This window comes from Bradysia coprophila, unplaced genomic scaffold (genome assembly GCF_014529535.1).
Source record: "Bradysia coprophila strain Holo2 unplaced genomic scaffold, BU_Bcop_v1 contig_358, whole genome shotgun sequence".
Classification (NCBI taxonomy): Eukaryota; Metazoa; Arthropoda; class Insecta; order Diptera; family Sciaridae; genus Bradysia; species Bradysia coprophila.
The window spans coordinates 3,123,510-3,140,894 of record NW_023503616.1 but is presented as its reverse complement, the minus strand read 5'-3'; the positions used below and the strand labels follow the sequence as shown (position 1 = coordinate 3,140,894).

The 17,385-nt window shown below is 34.1% G+C and overlaps 2 protein-coding genes across 2 annotated transcripts; both read right to left on the bottom strand.

Annotated features, from left to right (window-relative positions):
* Nucleotides 1-6,085: 6,085 nt before the first annotated feature.
* LOC119081594 (glutamate receptor ionotropic, delta-2-like) lies at nt 6,086-7,805 on the bottom strand. The gene is made up of 3 exons (XM_037190629.1): nt 7,230-7,805; nt 6,602-7,176; nt 6,086-6,542 (listed from the first exon to the last, which is right to left on the bottom strand). Exons 1-3 carry the CDS (start codon nt 7,803-7,805, stop codon nt 6,086-6,088), a joined length of 1,608 nt encoding a protein of 535 aa, XP_037046524.1.
* A 2,385-nt stretch (nt 7,806-10,190) lies between these two features.
* On the bottom strand, nt 10,191-16,783 carry LOC119081235 (3 beta-hydroxysteroid dehydrogenase/Delta 5-->4-isomerase type 2). The gene is made up of 7 exons (XM_037189963.1): nt 16,555-16,783; nt 15,461-15,535; nt 14,190-14,297; nt 13,863-14,027; nt 13,447-13,698; nt 13,087-13,239; nt 10,191-10,710 (listed from the first exon to the last, which is right to left on the bottom strand). Exons 2-7 carry the CDS (start codon nt 15,501-15,503, stop codon nt 10,259-10,261), a joined length of 1,173 nt encoding a protein of 390 aa, XP_037045858.1. The 5' UTR covers nt 15,504-15,535; nt 16,555-16,783; the 3' UTR covers nt 10,191-10,258.
* Nucleotides 16,784-17,385: the final 602 nt, after the last annotated feature.

Below are 17,385 nucleotides of genomic sequence, written 5' to 3'. Positions count from 1 at the left end.
TGTTTCCGACAATGCTGGTAGTACTGACTACGACATGCTGATTCCAGCAACAAGATCAACTTCATGAATTGTGATACGAAATGTGTTTACTTGAGAAAGCATAACTTTTGTGAAATAACTCTCGGATCGACAAATATTAGTTACATTGTTACATTATAATTTATTTAGGCTGAAATGATGTCAGGCCTGTAAATAAATTACCTTATGATCATAAATTTTCGGATTGAAAATGTTATTTTGACATGCGTCCATTTATTCCATACGAAGCTCCATACGTTTCGATATTATCCCTTGATTGACAACAACAAAACATAATGTTCTTATTCAGCATTTCTATACACACACACACACACCCAATACATTATTCCCGATTGCGTTACATTCACCATATGTATTTCGGTTACGTATAGATTATCCTTTTTTTCAGTTCAAGAAATCTGAAGTAGATAATTTTACCAAAAACCCAAACAAACCTTTTCCGCTTTCCCCATAACAACTAAGATTAGATGAATTAATGAATTGTTAAGATAAGGATATGTACAAACAAATATAGATTAAATTACGGGGCATCATATGTACGTTTCGACGATATGAAGGAAAAGTGTTCATTTAAACCACAATCTAAACATTATGCCATATATAGACAAGAATGTATAGTTAAAATGTAACATAAAATTAAGCCGAAACAACGTATTGCCTACGTTCTACAAACTTGAATTATGGATAAGTTATACGTTCGAGTTATATTCAAACTGTGAACAAAGCGATTTTCTCATAAAGTTAAATGTATTTTCACAATTTCGTATCAACAATGCTTTATGTATTTAGGTAGACCTTATCTATTCGAAATTATTACTTTTCTCTTTTCACAATTTCATGTAGACGAGAAATAACCGAAATTGGAATATAGTGATTAATATCTGTTTTTTATTCAATATACTGAGATATAAGATACAAGGCAGAGATTTCCACAAAATAAGAAGGAAAAAAAAAATAAATCCGAAAAATATTGTGCCCAATTTCCAAGTATAATCATTTTCGGGGAGAGAGTGTGTGCGATTTACTTATAGATATAGACTTATGTTGGTAGGCTAGTGGGACATATACTATGGGAAAGCAGAATAATCCAAGGGAAGTTTGAAATTCGGATGTGCTACGAGAAATGACGCCGTAGATGAATATATGCGACAGTGGGCTGTACACACAGAAAAAAGCAAGAAATAAATGTTGCGATTGTAATTTTTGCACTACAGTCAATCGTGTAAGAATTATTAAATTTAGCCTGCACCAAATAATTACGTATACCGAGCCAACCGCGTTACGGATCCATGGCACATTTAACAATGGGATCCAAAAGATTTTACTTATTCAAAGGTTGAATTTTCTCTATTCGTTCTACGTTCATTTCATCATCTTTACGTTTCTCTTGTTAACAACGTTGGAAACTAAGTATGTGGAACAAATGAAGCTGTAGAATGTCATAAACATAAAAAGTTTTTTCCTCGTTACACCCTCCGGAAACTCGTTTTCCGTCAATGATAGCAGCAGTAAAACTTATTTCGTGGGGTCTTATTGAGTGTAATGGTTTCGAGTATGTTATTTTGACTTGTGTGATTGCATCCCTCGCCTTCGACTCGAGCTACCACATTTGTCAAAATGAAAATATACAAACCAACAAACGAACGAAAAGTGTTCTTGTATTAATATTCTACTGTATTTTAATATTGAGAAATGCTAGGATTAGAACATTTCATATACTAGTCTAAGCAGGTCAGGTACTTCATTTGTTCCTGCCAAAGCACCTAGCAGGGTAATAGAGGTTTTTACACGTCAAATAGAGTAGTTTTTTGATACCAATAATACCATTAGCAGCCTTAATGGTAATTTTGCAATGACATTACGAAAAAAAAGGTATGGAAATTTTCGCATACTTCGATTAAAGTACTACTTTATTCTTTTCTATTACCCTGCTAGGTGCTTTGTTCCTGCACAACACTTGTTCTTGTACTTTTTTGGACTAAATCAGTTTAATGGGAGCATTTATTATGTTATCGAAATCCTATAGTTCGAACTATGCAAGCCTTTCAAGGACAGCTATATAAACTGTCACCGGCAGGCACAACGGAATGTCCGGTATGTCTAAAATGTATGTTGAAACAAATGAAGTAAATAATTCTGCTTTGAGATGTAATATTTTAAATCAAAAGTAGTAACATAGTCTAGGTATGAGTACAGATGATATTCGTGTCGTTTGTGAAAGGTTTACTACTATTTCAAGATTTACTTTTAAAATTCTTCGGATCAAACAAAATAATTAATTTTATTCAAAAATCGAATCTAGATTTTTTTCAGTGTACAGATAAAGTTTCAACTTAAATGCTATTCGGTATACAGCAATACAAGGAAAGAGGAAGTCCCCATTAAATGCCAATACGAAATTGCCAACTAAATATAAGAAATATTTCAATTTCAACTTGCAATATAAAGACTAGAGAGACAAATACATTCAATTTATCTTCGAAGGTCGTGATTAGATATTTGGACGTTCGAAATTAATCTTCGCCCTATAAATGCGAAAATGGGGAAAAATACTATAAATAAAAACGGAAAACAAGAAGATTTTTTTTGTTACAATGTTCTAACACTACATAACTGATGTGAATGAATATGGTGAAGGTTTGGTTGGAGGAACATAACTAACATTCCATAATATTTATTATAAATATAACAGCACGTGATAAGATGGTACTTACTGGTTTCTATATGGGATTTGGTTTAATTACTTTTTTCTGGTTTTAAGGGATGTTTTTGTGTTGTTTCGTACAGGCAAAATACTATATATACTCAATTGTAACTATGTTCGTCTTACACTTATACAAAGAAAATTTATTTACATGAGCTGTAATTCGAATAAGAACAAACCAAAAAAAAAACTGTGATGACTCTTGAGTCCTCAGTAAGTAGGTGTGATTCTTCAGATATTTTTTATGCGAATGGAGATCATTAATCACGTTTTTGTACTAGCGACTTTTGTTTTATATTACTCGTTAGAATTACTTTTTTTTGTGACTGTGACCGCTCTGTACTGAAGAGCTATCTAATAAATTTGTGTGATGAAGTTTCAGAAACTTAAATGCAGACGGTCATTTTGACCGCTATTTATGAATTTTCAGCGATCTTTATTTACTTGTTTGAAAAATGATACTGACGACTTCAGTGGAAAATGTTTTATTTTAGTAAAAGTATCAGGATGGTAATCATTAACAGATTCGGAATATTGGAGTTTTCCCAATTTTTCGTCACGATAGCCGCAGTTCGAATATTATTACATCAACTATCAGGCACACAAGAATGTTTTTCAAATGGAATATTAGAACTTAGAACTGTAGTAACTGCAGGACTGGGACATCTTGATGAACTTATTGAAGGTTGGAAATCGCAATCTGGATGCTGGGTTGTATACGATTGATCATTTACCCAACTGTTTTGTAACTTTTGCATGGACGCAGGTATACTTTTTCTATAATTGCACATTTGTTAGGATTTATATGAATAGCCATGGTGAATCTTCCGAGGGGATCGGATTATCGAGTTTATTAAATGAACATACATGTCGTAGTTAGTCGGGCTGTATGCTAATTGAGGGTCAGTTCCTCGTGTCATTGTCGTTTACAACTTACCTGGTTGGCCTCGCGTAATCTAGGATGCATAACGATTGAAATACATTGCTTGCTGGGTATAGTGAAGTCAGAGTTGGAGTCGGACTAAAAGTATCAGTATGGCAATCATTTGGTGGATTATGAAAGCAATTCGAAGCGAAGCTCAAAATAATATTCCGGCGATTTGTCATTTTCAAAAAAGACTATTACCGCCCTTACATCTCTTTTTATTCGACCCCAAAAGGAACAGAAAAAATCGATAGTATAGAGTATACTGGAACGTTCAAACATTGAGCACAGTCTTCGAACAGTTGAGAAGGCTGAAGTAAACACATTTGTCGAACAGTTGAGGCTGCAGAATACAATTGTTAGTGAGGCTAAAAGTTATTGACTTGACTTGAGTAACCAAAACGTGCTCCTGTGAGCGATCCCATGAGAACATTGGACGTGAGGATTTTGGTTTGATTTGATTGTAAGTCAGACCCTAATCCTCCCTTTTCGTTCTCCTTGATTACATTCAAAGCACACATTAAAACGTCTTCACTCTCCCTGCTCAACTTCCACCTTTCGACCCTTATGTGTGTTCTGAATGATATCAGTGTAGGGCACACCATTCTGGTCTACTATTTTCTTATATACCACAGAGTACTTTCTGTGGTAACTAACTCATCCACCGTCGCACGATCTATGTGGTCGGACTAACTACATGGCAGTGGGGAGATGAACCAACCACCTGAGCTCTTTCATTGCTCAGAAATATTTTTGTATAGAATTGGCATCGTGAAGAAAATTACCTGTAGCAGGAGACTTACCAAACCACACGTCATACAAACCATTCATTCAGATTCATCGATATTTCATCGTAAGGCCATTATCAAGCGTTGGTGCGTAATCATTCTTTTGACTTTCGTATCATTCAAAAAAGTGTTCTCCAATAAGCCATTAGCGCGTAAAACGAGAGAGATAACATTAAGATCAGATATCTTTAGCAGAAGATAACACAGCCAAATTTTTACATAAAGCCGTTTACACTATCGCTAGTCAAAGAAACGAGAATGCTCCCGTCAACAAATATCCGAGAAAAACTGGAAGCAAATGAAATACTCGCTGTTCCGACAGACCGCGCAACGGGAATGCTCTTCTCAACGATTCGTAAAACGCTCCACATGTGTTGGCCACACCACGTAAACAACGACACCTACATATAGAGGATACGATCCTCTTAGGAAACGAGCAAGAAACGCTCAAACTCAGAGGCTGCTAAGCCCTTAAACGTTACGGAAAGAACAGTTCCTCCAAGCAAGGCAAACGTTCCCTTCAAGCAACGCTAAAGAAAAACTGAAGGTTAACGAATCATAACTTTGAATTGACAGACGTCGACAACAATTAAAACCAACAACAGACCGAAACTCGAAGCGCTCAACATCACGGAAAGTCTAGAGCAACAACGAACAATTGTAAACCAATTGTACTTGTGTACGTACGAAGAGCGAAAACAAGAATAAGGCTTCTAATCGTACAGGACCATCCGTTAAGCATCTGTTTGCCAAAACTGGTACAACGGCACATCGAAATCAAAAGTGTAAATGCACAAAGTAAAACCGTGAGATACGACACATTCAGAGAATGGTAACTGGAAAGCATCAACCATTCATTCTTCAAGTTACATCGCACGTACCGAAAACCATTAACATATACAAACCGTATCTGCGTCAACTGGAGTCAGAGTTTTCTCCAAACCGCGCTGCACTATGTCCCGAGCGAATCAGTTCAGTATCATTTACGCGGTACAAACCGTATTTGCAACACGTTGACACCAGGACCAGAGCCTTCGTTCATCATCGAGTTTCACTGCTTGACCTGGATACAGCTCCGTTCGATATCCCTCCTGTTAGTTTCCGCATTGGTATTCGGCTTCTATTTCTCGGCATTTCCTTCAAATTCATGAGTTCCATGAATTCCATGGAACAACTTGTCGAGCAAAAATGTTGGTAACCGTCCCGTTTCACCGCCTAAGTCTCCGTCCGTCGAAATTTCATTCGGGAAAAACAACAATCGCTCGCGAAAACAATCGTACACAATTGTAAACAACTTTAACATCAAATAAACCACAAAAACCAAGAAATAACTTGAAAAACTAAGACAAATTCGACGAGCAAAATTTTTTACGTCCAGCCATTTTCACACCGCCTACTACTTCGTGAGGCTAAAAGTTATTGGAACATAGAATGAACCAACTGTTATACGACGATACTATTACCCAGATTGGGCAGAATGCTGCATAATAAACGATTCTTCTTCTTTTGTTTAAAACATCGTCTAATATTTGATCAAGGCTTTCTCTTTGTTACACATTTTTTATTCTCTCCCCATTTCATTGGTTCGCCATAAAAGTTAGCATATAAAAGGTTAAAATTCGCTAACGTTCAATAAGTTAACTTTTCAATAATATTTCTAAGCCACGTAAATCGCGTTCCAATTTTTTCCAGAACAAATACAAGCAAGCAAATTGTTAATAGTCCCAAGCAAATTTCAAATATTGCGAGCACATTTTGTATATTTAGTTTTTTAGGTATGCGTTGCCGGTTTTTCTTGCTATCCAATCTTCCATCAGTAAATTCTTGTGCCCAGTATTGGATGAGACCAGAATCCGTTAATAATAACAATTCTTGGTCGAATATCGGTTGCAAAGCGGACACATGATTGAAATAAATAACAACAGACATGAGAAATAGTCGATCTTTTGTCATTTGCAGGCGACGAAGGGGATTCAATAGATTAAAATACTTCATTTGTAAGTCGTTACAGTATACAGCTCCAGTAAGTTCTCTGTCGAACACTTGTTGGAAGATCCTTTGCTGAGAATAATTGTAAGTCAAGTGCCTTGGTTCAAACAAATGAACATGAACGTACGAAATTAGTAATATTAACGAATCGTTTACCTGCTCCTATCAAAATAAAATTCATCCAGCGAAGAGGTGGCTGTACTCATGACTATCAAATCACAATCGGAATGGTTTATTTTGCTAATGGTATCGAGAGGTGAGGAGAGATCTTCTCGTTGCATAAAATCGTATAGAGCGCCTTGATAAGAACCGCGCAGCACTAAGCAACCCGTTGACCATATAACAAGTAGGGTACGGGCAAATGTACTTAAATATCGAGCTGTTGCAAACATTGGATTGCCAATGCTACCACCCAAAAATGAGTTCCACATGTTAAGAATTGGAGCCCTGTTTACATCACCGCCAATAGCAAAGTGTCTCCAACGGCGGGTCATTGTTTTTGTAATTAAAATAATGATCACAGCAAGTGTAACCAATAGACTAGTACACTCCCAAAGATGCATTGTAAAAGGAGCTAGTATTCTTTCCATAGGCGTCGAAATGTCTTCACTAGGTAGAACTGCAAAGCCTAGAGCGACTTGTATGTATGATTCTGACGGTACCATATAATGACTTCGTGATGGCGTTCTCATATAAGCACCGACAGTGAGGTTGGCTTCTTGATCAACTATCTAAATTGTAAATATCTAAATAATTGAAAACGTCGGAAATAGCTCACGTTTACCATTTTAATGCATCCCGTAACCGAACCATTTGCATATATTGTTCCCCTACCTCGTTTGTCCCGTGGCGTTCGATAAACTAATTTAAAATTAAACTTTTGTGCCATTTGTCCCAGAATTCGTGTGTCTATACCATCGACTGTTTCGTCGCTTCCATTCGAATAAACAATTATGAACGGAGGTGTGTGGAAAACTGCTGCTATAATTGGACATTGCCGAAAGTCGTGCATTTTATGTGGATAAATTACATCGGTAGATCCTGATATAGAATAATTTTGCTCCGTCAAAATAGCAATATTATGCTGTTGAAGGGAGTTGCAACTCTTGACAAATGGCATGAATGTGGTCATCAACCATGCCGATTCGTTTTGAAGTGGTGACAGAAAGTTGATCGTAAGAATCGATTTTGCATATGACGCCTCAAATAAATCGTTCAGGAATTCTTCGGTGTTGTCTTTAACGCTTGTAATTACAACCAGGAAAAAATCGCGTGGTTTTGCTCGAAGACTGCTGCGATTAATGCTAAGTAGAACTTTACTGCAGACAAACTGAATTAGAATAATGATCACCATCAACATTGGTTAGAATGGTCCATTAACGATTTTCAATATCAAATATCGATTCTAATTCGTAGCTCAACTCCTCGCAATTTACATGTGAAAATCATGAAAAGACAATTCCAAACGACACAAATAGCTTTACTTTACCTAAAGTCTTTGTAAGTTTCGATCAAAAACAGATGAAATGTGCTCCGTTTCGTCACACGAATCTTATAGTTAATGATTAGATATGTAAATTTGTCATTGTTTAGCTTTATGAAATTTCTAATGATATCCTCATGCATAAGATCATGTTCTGGCGTGGATGACGCTGCCATCAGTGTTATAAATGTTGCTTGATTTTGAATGAATTTCAAAGCAAAATCACTGACAATTTTCAAAAGCAGATTTTCCTTTGGTGATATTGTGGCTGGGATAAGAATATCAGAAACACAAGCGCAACTAAAAAGTCCCGTTAGCAGGAGGAACGAATGTTTTTCGTATAAAAACATTTTCAAAACGTGCACGATGCAGAGAGAATATTCACTCACTAAATGACGAACAAGTTCCTGGAAACTTTTCATCAAACTCATTTTTCTTTTACCGGAAATTCAGTGTATAAATTTTGTACAACAATGTCATAGAAATATTTTAATAATTACATTTATAATCACAGACTTTTAAGCGTACATGGAATTTGCATTAGTGATTGACGCATTGATGGTATAACAATAGTTTTAGAAGTCCCTGTTTGTTGCTTGAAAAATAGTTTGGACTATTGACTATGGATGTTAGCTGTGAAAATTACAGTAGTCAAGTCTACAACAACACTTTTTCCTGTAGAACGTTTAGAATTCATGTAGTGAAATATTGATATTGAATCTATTGATTGATTTTATATGTTTCGTTACAATATTCTGAAATATTATAATTAACGGGAACTTCAGTGACCTTGGAGTGCTATGATGTATTTTATGGTTCTTACTAAAATGCTGTTAGATATTGTATCTACGTGAACAACCACTCATATTCAAGTGATTTCACAACAACTCGTTCACGTAGATACAATATCTAACAAATGCTGTTTTGTAAAGAGGATGAACTGAACTTAAAGAACTAAGTCATTCATAGTGTCATAGACACGCAGAGGAATTGTTAAAAGAATCATAAACAAAACATGAAATTACTATCACTCAAAAAAGTGAGGTAAGGTTGATGTTACTTAGTGGCCGGGAAACTTTCATACAAGTATTTATTTGAATAAAATACCTCACTTGTCAATAGCTTTCACTTGAGATCGGTATACCCCTCCCAAGAAGTACCATTTCGATCATTTGTCACATTGGTAAGTACTGTGCTATTAGAAATCTCATATTTTCATGTATGTTTTACAACCCTAGAGTTGAAATAGTAGATTATTGGAAGTTTTGTACCGAGCCGAAGGCGTCGTACATAATCCAAATCGTCAAAATTTTTGGATATTTTGGACAGAGGTGCAATAGTAGATTATGCACCTCTGTCTTAAATCTAAACCTCTGTCTAACTATTTTATTCAAAAACGTGAGGTAAAGTTAAATTTACTGCACGGATCCAAAACTTTACCTCAAGCTTTTGAATAAAATACCTTTACGTGTTACGGCATGTTTCATTTTCATTTACCTTGCCTAATCACGTAAAGCATTGTACTTACGAGGTTCCAAGTTGTTATTTGACAAGTGGGGAATACAGCCCTCCCCTTCGGGTTGGGCTGTAACACCCCACTTATCAAATACACAACTTGGAACCTTGGAAGTAATATACTATTCTTAACAATGCGGTAAATGATGAAAATGGTACTTCTTGTGTGTTTACCAATCTCGGCTACGCCTCGATCGATAAATTTCACACAAGAAGTACCATTTGCCTCATTGTTAAGTAATGTACTATTACAATATTTGATCGAACTACAAGAAACATGAAATTCATTGCGACCCCAGTAAAATATATAACTAAATCCATTGCAACACTTTATGAGGTCTGTAGTGTAATAGTCATTTTCTTAACTAGTGTTGAAATATCGCGACTTTGTCGTTGTATGAATCTAGGTGTGAACTTCATTGAAGTACTGTATTAGGCTCAAATAAACAACAACTCGAGTTTTCACCATTTTTTAACCTTTTATTTTGTAAATTAACTAAGACATAAAAAACTTGGGGCTTTCGTTTTCCTTTTATACAATACACTTTATACTAGGTCCTCATAAATAATTAGGTCAAAAAATTGATGAATACAAGTTTTCATTGTAGAAGCTCTGCCAATTGGACGTGTATATGTCTAATGGATAATGAGGAAAGAGAAGATTAATCTATTCCAGCACCAGTTTAAATTAATCGGAAAATGACCAACTTCTTGTTCGTGTATGTATGTTTTATAGAGGTAGACCAGAAAACGCAATCAATTCCTTTAATGAAATAAATTTATTTTCAATACAAAAACCAATGCACAACATAAAATTAACTATTCTTTTTCGTATTTTTCGCCAGCGCATAGTCATTATACCATTTTTCATACCAACTAGCGCTGTTCTGTATCGATTTATCTTCCGTAAATATTGGCTCATAATCCAAATGAATCGATGCTCTCAATCGACTAAACATTATGATTGACGATGAGTACGCGACTAATGCACGCGGCTGAAATGACAATTTAACACCGAAATACAATCGATTGGCCAGTTGAACGAAAAATTCCAACATAAATGCAATAAAATATGTGAAAAATGCTGGCACTGACCACCAAGTGGGTCGCAATTTCAATGTATTTGTTGCACGCGATATTCGTTGGCAGAATCTGGTTGTGTCTTCGATTGGTGTGTCATCTGTTATAAATACCGGAAGTCCAGCTATTTTTTTCGGTTCCCTTTTCAATGTGTCTTTGGCACGAATGTGGGCCCAGGCAACGTTTCCTATTGTTGAAATGGATGGGAGAAAAACGAAATAAAAGTAAAGACGAAATTAAATAAAACGAAGAAAATGTTAAGAACAAATAAAAAAAAATTATATTTTCAACAACCAAATATTTTGTAAGACAATGTGCTTTTTTTCTTCTTTAACTTTGCTTTTTGGTTTTATTTGTTTCTCGGGTTTTTTTTCTGCTGTTATAAATATGCGGGTGATTGTGTTGTGTACATTTTTCGCAGCACAGGAAAAATAAATTGAAAAGACTTTCTTTTTTTCCAAACAAGGGAAAAATATAGGTGGAAATTAAATTGTATGCTGGGTGGTTGGGCTGGTATGCGAAATTAATGTCAATTTACTATTTATAAGATGGGTATAATTTGTAAAAATAAGCTAACGATAAATCTTTAAGAGAATTTATATAAGTTTCTGGGGCTTTTTTATGCGAAAAAGATGTAAATAAAATATATTTAAATTTCGCTTGGAGCCTTGGAGACACGCAATTAATGACATGGTATATTTTCGGATATTTTATCCATTTAATTTTAACGGCTGCTTAATAATAACTATATTTAAAGGCAATTGATTTTTATCGAGTAATTTTGCGTCTATAATTAGATAGACATATACTGTTTGCAAATATTATGGAGATGTTATTTAAAAAAAAAAACCAAGTCCGTGAGGCTCTGAGGCAATTCTATAATTTTTTCATTGAACTTTGTTTATGAACGATCTAGACATAAACAATTCTATTCTGTAAATAAAGTTATTTTTTCATATGTGCAGTTGCATCACAATTAAACCCCGTTTAAGATAGTGACAATTTTTGTGCTGGCACAAATTATTTGTGTTATCACAAAATTTTTGAAATTCGTTCAGTTTTTCATTGTAAAGTGGAAGCAAATCAAAATGATCGACTCTGAGTGTATCCATATTTGAAAGCCAGTATAGTCTTATATACCGCCCATTTGAACTGTTTATATTGCATTTGTTAGGTTTATTATATGTAAACACAAACAGTTCCAATGCACACGCATAAGCTCGACTCGCTCGCGAATACACCGAAAAAAAAATTGTGAATGTTATACAAATTGATCGAAAGCTTTTTATTTAGTTCTATACTCGTTTTCAAATCACGATACGCTAAAAATCTTCATAATCGATCATTTTAATTTACCCTGCCCTTAATACAAATATTTGTGACATCACGAATATTTAGGCTGACGCAATTTTTTTTTAGCTCGGTTCAGTTTTTACAACAGCTTTTCATCCAAGATCTCAACTCAACTCTAACTTTATTCTCGACGTAAAAGCGCTGTGTTGGTTCCTAGCTGAGTCGGTTTTTTGTGACGCAAAATAGGATACTGTTCTAACGAATTACATTGGAAATGGAAAGCACCTCAAATCGAATTATAAATTGTGGTGATACTACACAGGAGAGCCGAACGATTTTTTTAGTCGGCTAAAGCTTTGGCTTGGGTAAGGTTGACGTTGTAGAGCTTAAGTTTCTTCAGCTAACATATTAATTAGAATAAATATCTTTTGATGGTGTCAGCGATCGGCTTCATGCAAAATTCAACTAAGGACATTTTTCAAGGAAAACGCGAATAAATGGCCTCCACCGAGCTATGACTTTTAAGTCTGTGTGCAGCCGATCGCTGACACCATCAAAAGATGATTTTTCCAATTAATATCTAATTGTTTGCTGAATACATTTAACCTCTAGGCTCTACAACGTCATCCATACCCATGCCGAGCATTAGGCCGATTTAAAATAATTGCTTGGCTCTCCATTCTGATAATGCAGTTAAAGTTTTATGAGACCAACATCTCACATAATGTCGATATCATTTGTTATCGACAACGACGAACAAAAAAAATAATTAGCTCTAAGAAAAGTCGCCCTATATAACCAGAGAACATGATATAACAAATGAGGCTGTATTGTTGAACTTTTGTTTGAACTATGAATGAAATATTACGACTTAGTATCTGCGGTCTATGTTTCTTCAAAATTCAACCGGATCTAATTTAAGATTTCTTTTTTAATGTTGTTCTAGCTCATAAATTTTTCAAGTTGCATTGACGTGACCTTCCCCACTAACAAAAAAAGAAGCGAAATCGACGAAACACATAAAAATTTAAATTTCTATAGAAACGGACGCATTTTATTGTACCAAGAAACGCCACACAATTATTATTACTGATTATCTTCACACATCAACTCAGCTGTAGTTTTGCCTTGTTTTCCAGCTACAAAAACATCTTCATTCATTGTGTTCATTATATTATATCAAAATTCTACATTAGCCTCCGGGAAAGTGTTTGAAATTTTGTATTTTACTGATACTACGAGGAACTAGAATTCAGGCTGAATCACTTACCGACATATGTAATTTGATGCTTCCCTCCTTGTCCGAATAATTTCGGAATTTGTTGATTAAAGTTATGCGCCACCTTCATTATCGTAGGCATAAATTTGTAGTCTTCTTCACCATACATCATTGTCGGACGCAGGGCAACGGTCAACATTTCATCTGAAAAATTAGTCGAATATGATTCGCTCTGCATCCACTGATGCACGTCATTCAGCTCTAATGGCTGAATGATACAAGTTCATTTATAAACCAAATAACTCGGTAACACATTCCAGTCCAACGTTAAAAATGGCATGAATTTTCCGGAACATGTTACCAAATCATGTTTTCCAACATAAACTTTAAACGAAATTGATTTATCCTTACCAACATGATTGCCCAATGTAGCTCCATATGCAGCTAAAACTATCTTTTCAGCGCGTAATTTCGATGATGAATAGCCCGGAATCAAAAATCCGCTATCCGTTGACGGTGTCTTTGCCTTGCTTTCCGTTTGATTGATAACTAATGCGAATGTTGCTCTACCCATGTATGGCAGAATCGTGACAGCTGATGTACTCGTGTATATCAAACGTGGTATACTGTATTTGACGCATAAATTAATGATATTTTTGGTACCTGTGTGTAGAGTATTATGAATATCTTGTTACGTATAAAATCCGTTGTAAAAAGGGGATTCATTTCAGTATTAGATTATTTTAGCTCTAACATTTCCTTTCCGAAAATTGGAAAAAAATTAAATCTTTTAATTAATGCATACGAAATTTAGTTCAGAATTTTACCATTTACATTAACACGTTCTAACTCAGTTAAATCGGACGGAAATTGAAAATTAATGAAAGCAGCACAATGAAACACACAGTCAACACCCTGAAATGCTTTTTCGATTGTTTCCGGTTCACAAATATCCCCAATGAATGAAACGATTGGTTTTGTTTCGGAATGATCTGCGAAAAAAAAAATGTAAAATAAACACATACACACAAAAAATGGAAAACGAAAAATCAGAATTCGATAAACCAAAACGAAATAAAATAATTATTTTCCGTCCAATTCCATTAAAAATATAAAAACAAATTATTTTCAATTGGGGGGTAATTTTAACATACCCAAATGATTTGTGTAGGACACCAAATCCACAATACGTATTTCTTTGCAATTATCATCACGTTCCTGCAACAATTTCACTAAATGCTGCCCTAAAAAGCCGCTACCACCTGTCACACAAATAGCAAAATAAATTAACAAAATTTTATAATAGAAAATTGAAAATGAATTTATTTATGGAAAATCGAGGCTATTTCTTTTTCATTGCAATTAAAATCATCCCATTCATATACCACTGCAGTTTTTTTAATTAAAAGTGTATCAAATTTGTATATATTCAATTGCAAATAATAATTTAAAAAAACGCGAAAAAGAGTTTACTTGGTTGGTGTTTATGTTTTTTATTATTCAATTTTAGAATCTTTCATTCACATTTTTGTTTTTAAAATAGTACAAACCAGGTATGGTCTGTCCATACAAACCGGAGGAAACAGCGATTTCATATAAAAAACAAACCTTTAATGATTTTCATTGAGTGGTGAGTTTGTTTATATAAAATCACGATTTCCTCCGCTCCACACAAATTTTGACAGCAGACCATACCTTTTAGAGTATACTTTCATTGGTAAAATATACACAGGCTTGTTAGAGTTGATGTCTTATACAAATTAATTGTTTTTTCAGTGCATTGATTAGGTTCCGTTTCTTACCAGGATCAATCTTGAACGAACTAATTGATATGTTATTGACAGTGTCGAAGTCATTCGACGATTGAAACGTTAGATATAATAATTTGTTATCGACAGCAACGACAAAAATAAGCGATGATCTACGGTCAGTTTTGTTTTATATGTCAAATTGAATGTGAAGTCAAAAAAGAAAAAGATTAGTTTAAGAAAAGGAAGTAGCAGATTTGAATAATCGTCAAGCGATATGCTTGCCGTTTCTAAACGGATAACTTTGTATAATATATTAATTGCGTTGATACATTTGGTGTACGCTTAGAGTATCTGTTAAACAAATGTTGTAATAGATTTTGCACTTAATCAATTAAAAACGCTTATCATCCAAACGAGGTACTACCTTATCAATCTGTACAGAGAATTTGTAATGGCTGAGATTATAATCGAAAACTCTTAGGAATGAGCACTGTTTTGATGGTAATTGTTCTATAACTAATTCAAATGATTTTACTAAATAATAACAATGTACTCATCGTTATGGATAAAAGAGAAACTTAATACGAAAAGAAGAGGAATTGTTTCTTAAGTGTAATGTGGTCAATGTTTGTATGATTATCATATTCAAACGGTATGTAGCATGTACTTCTTACCTGTTATTAGTATAACTTCACCGTTACTCTCGGGTACAGGCATTTTGTCAACCGAATCAAAAATAGTAGAAATGTCTAAAATTGATTGACTGTATTATTTTCTGCTTTACAAAATTAATAAAAAAAATGTATTTATGATGTTTGAACTCATTAATTTATGTCAACAGTTTGAAACGTATACATGCGCTGAAACACATAATGAGCTAATATCGGCATAAATATTGAACCGTTACGAGAGTTTGTAACTGATATAAAATATTACAAAATAACAAGAAATTAAAGGGCAGTTTTAACGTCTGAAATAATTTCCATTGAACATACAATTTATTATCAACATGGATTAAAGACACATGATGGTTATTGCAAGCAATATTCGAATATTTTCTTAATCCATGGGAAAAAATTTCTTAATTCATACAAAAGATTGAGCAACGCAACTAAATTCGCTACTTATTCACATTATTAGCGCATCTCATACGGTACGTATTCATATGGCAACATAATATTTCTTTATGTGATGCATGATATTATACACTAAATTACCAAAGGAAAAAGCTTCAATTGAACAGAGGTAAAGTAAATATGACGTGCATATGATACAATCATATAAACAATCAAAGTTGAGAAACAAAATAATGGAAATAAAAAACTGAATAAAAAAGCCAATTTATAGAAAGCACTGTCCGCAATCACTTCTAAAACCCAAACTAGTTTTCTATTCTTCTCTGAGTCAAATTAGCACTTGCTACTACAAATATTTTTATTCTATTCTATTATTCACATTGAACACGTAGTTGGTCAATCACTTTGGGTTTTTTTGATTGTAATTAAAATACAACTCTGTCTGAAGCTTCAATTTTAGACAGATTTTTTCTCTACAACCTTTAACCATGTATGAAGGTTATTTCAATAATAATAATAAAATCAGACATTTTCAAGGCGACCACTTCTTTACATTCCTTTTGATCACATTCGAAACATGTAAACTTAAATTGAGTTTCTAACAAAGAATTTTCGGTTAGATTTCAAAGTAAAAAAAAAAATTGGTGAACCAGACTTTCACTTTCAAACAAATAAACAAAAGTGTTTCTTACTATACGTTATTATGCGTGTCGTGTAACCTACAAAACATCAACCTCTTTCCAAATAAATCAAATTTTAACAAATTTATTTTGATAATGTCCGACCGGTTATAAATCACAGAATAACATAACAAAATACGATGTAATGTATAATGCGTTGATCACAGCTTATATATTCAAAAACTGATTATTAAGATAGCAAACACACCGATCACCGATGAATGACGACTAATGACTGTTTTGTAAATATGAATGGAGAAGCTCAAACAGTGGAAGTCAAACCATTTTTACCACTACTCTACGTTAAAATTTATTGTATGTTCATTCGCACGTAATCGTCTTAAGACCTCCAACTCAGAAACATGTAGATTGTTGAAAATTTTAAAAATGAAATTACAATGTTTGTGTGTCAATGGTGTGAGTTACTTTAATTTTTGTTCAAATGAACTAGTTTTTGGTTTAATTACTTACACGTTAATTTAAATGTTGAATTGCAATGAGTTGTTGTTTTACTCTTGTAGTTGCTGCAAGATGAGAGGACCTAGATTGTAACGCACTAATAATTGTCATAAAAAAAGTTCGATTTCATAAAGTTTCCAATATTTAGAACACTCTTACAGGTAACAGCACAAGTAATGAAAAACTCCATAATATGTCTTTTTAAAGTTAGTTCATAGTTTCTTAGTTCAAAACCTTTAGAACTTATAGACAACAAGTGCAAGATAGTTTCAATAGACCCATGAAGTTGGTTCCTACGTCGGTATTCTCAGCAAATTGATTGAATGAATAAGTCTAAATCCCTAAGCTATTTTGCTATACCGAAAGATTCTCAGGACAGGTATC

Excerpts from the sequence above, each read along its gene's own strand:
- LOC119081594 (XM_037190629.1), bottom strand. The coding sequence starts at position 7,805 with ATGTTGATGGTGATCATTATTCTAATTCAGTTTGTCTGCAGTAAAGTT. Across the intron at positions 7,177-7,229 it reads TTACGGGATGCATTAAAATG|ATAGTTGATCAAGAAGCCAA; the intron begins GTAAACGTGAGC and ends TTTACAATTTAG. Across the intron at positions 6,543-6,601 it reads TTTTATTTTGATAGGAGCAG|GCACTTGACTTACAATTATT; the intron begins GTAAACGATTCG and ends GTTTGAACCAAG.
- LOC119081235 (XM_037189963.1), bottom strand. The coding sequence starts at position 15,503 with ATGCCTGTACCCGAGAGTAACGGTGAAGTTATACTAATAACAG. Across the intron at positions 14,028-14,189 it reads GTCCTACACAAATCATTTGG|ATCATTCCGAAACAAAACCA; the intron begins GTATGTTAAAAT and ends TTTTTTTCGCAG. Across the intron at positions 10,711-13,086 it reads GCATCAAATTACATATGTCG|GAAACGTTGCCTGGGCCCAC; the intron begins GTAAGTGATTCA and ends TTTCAACAATAG.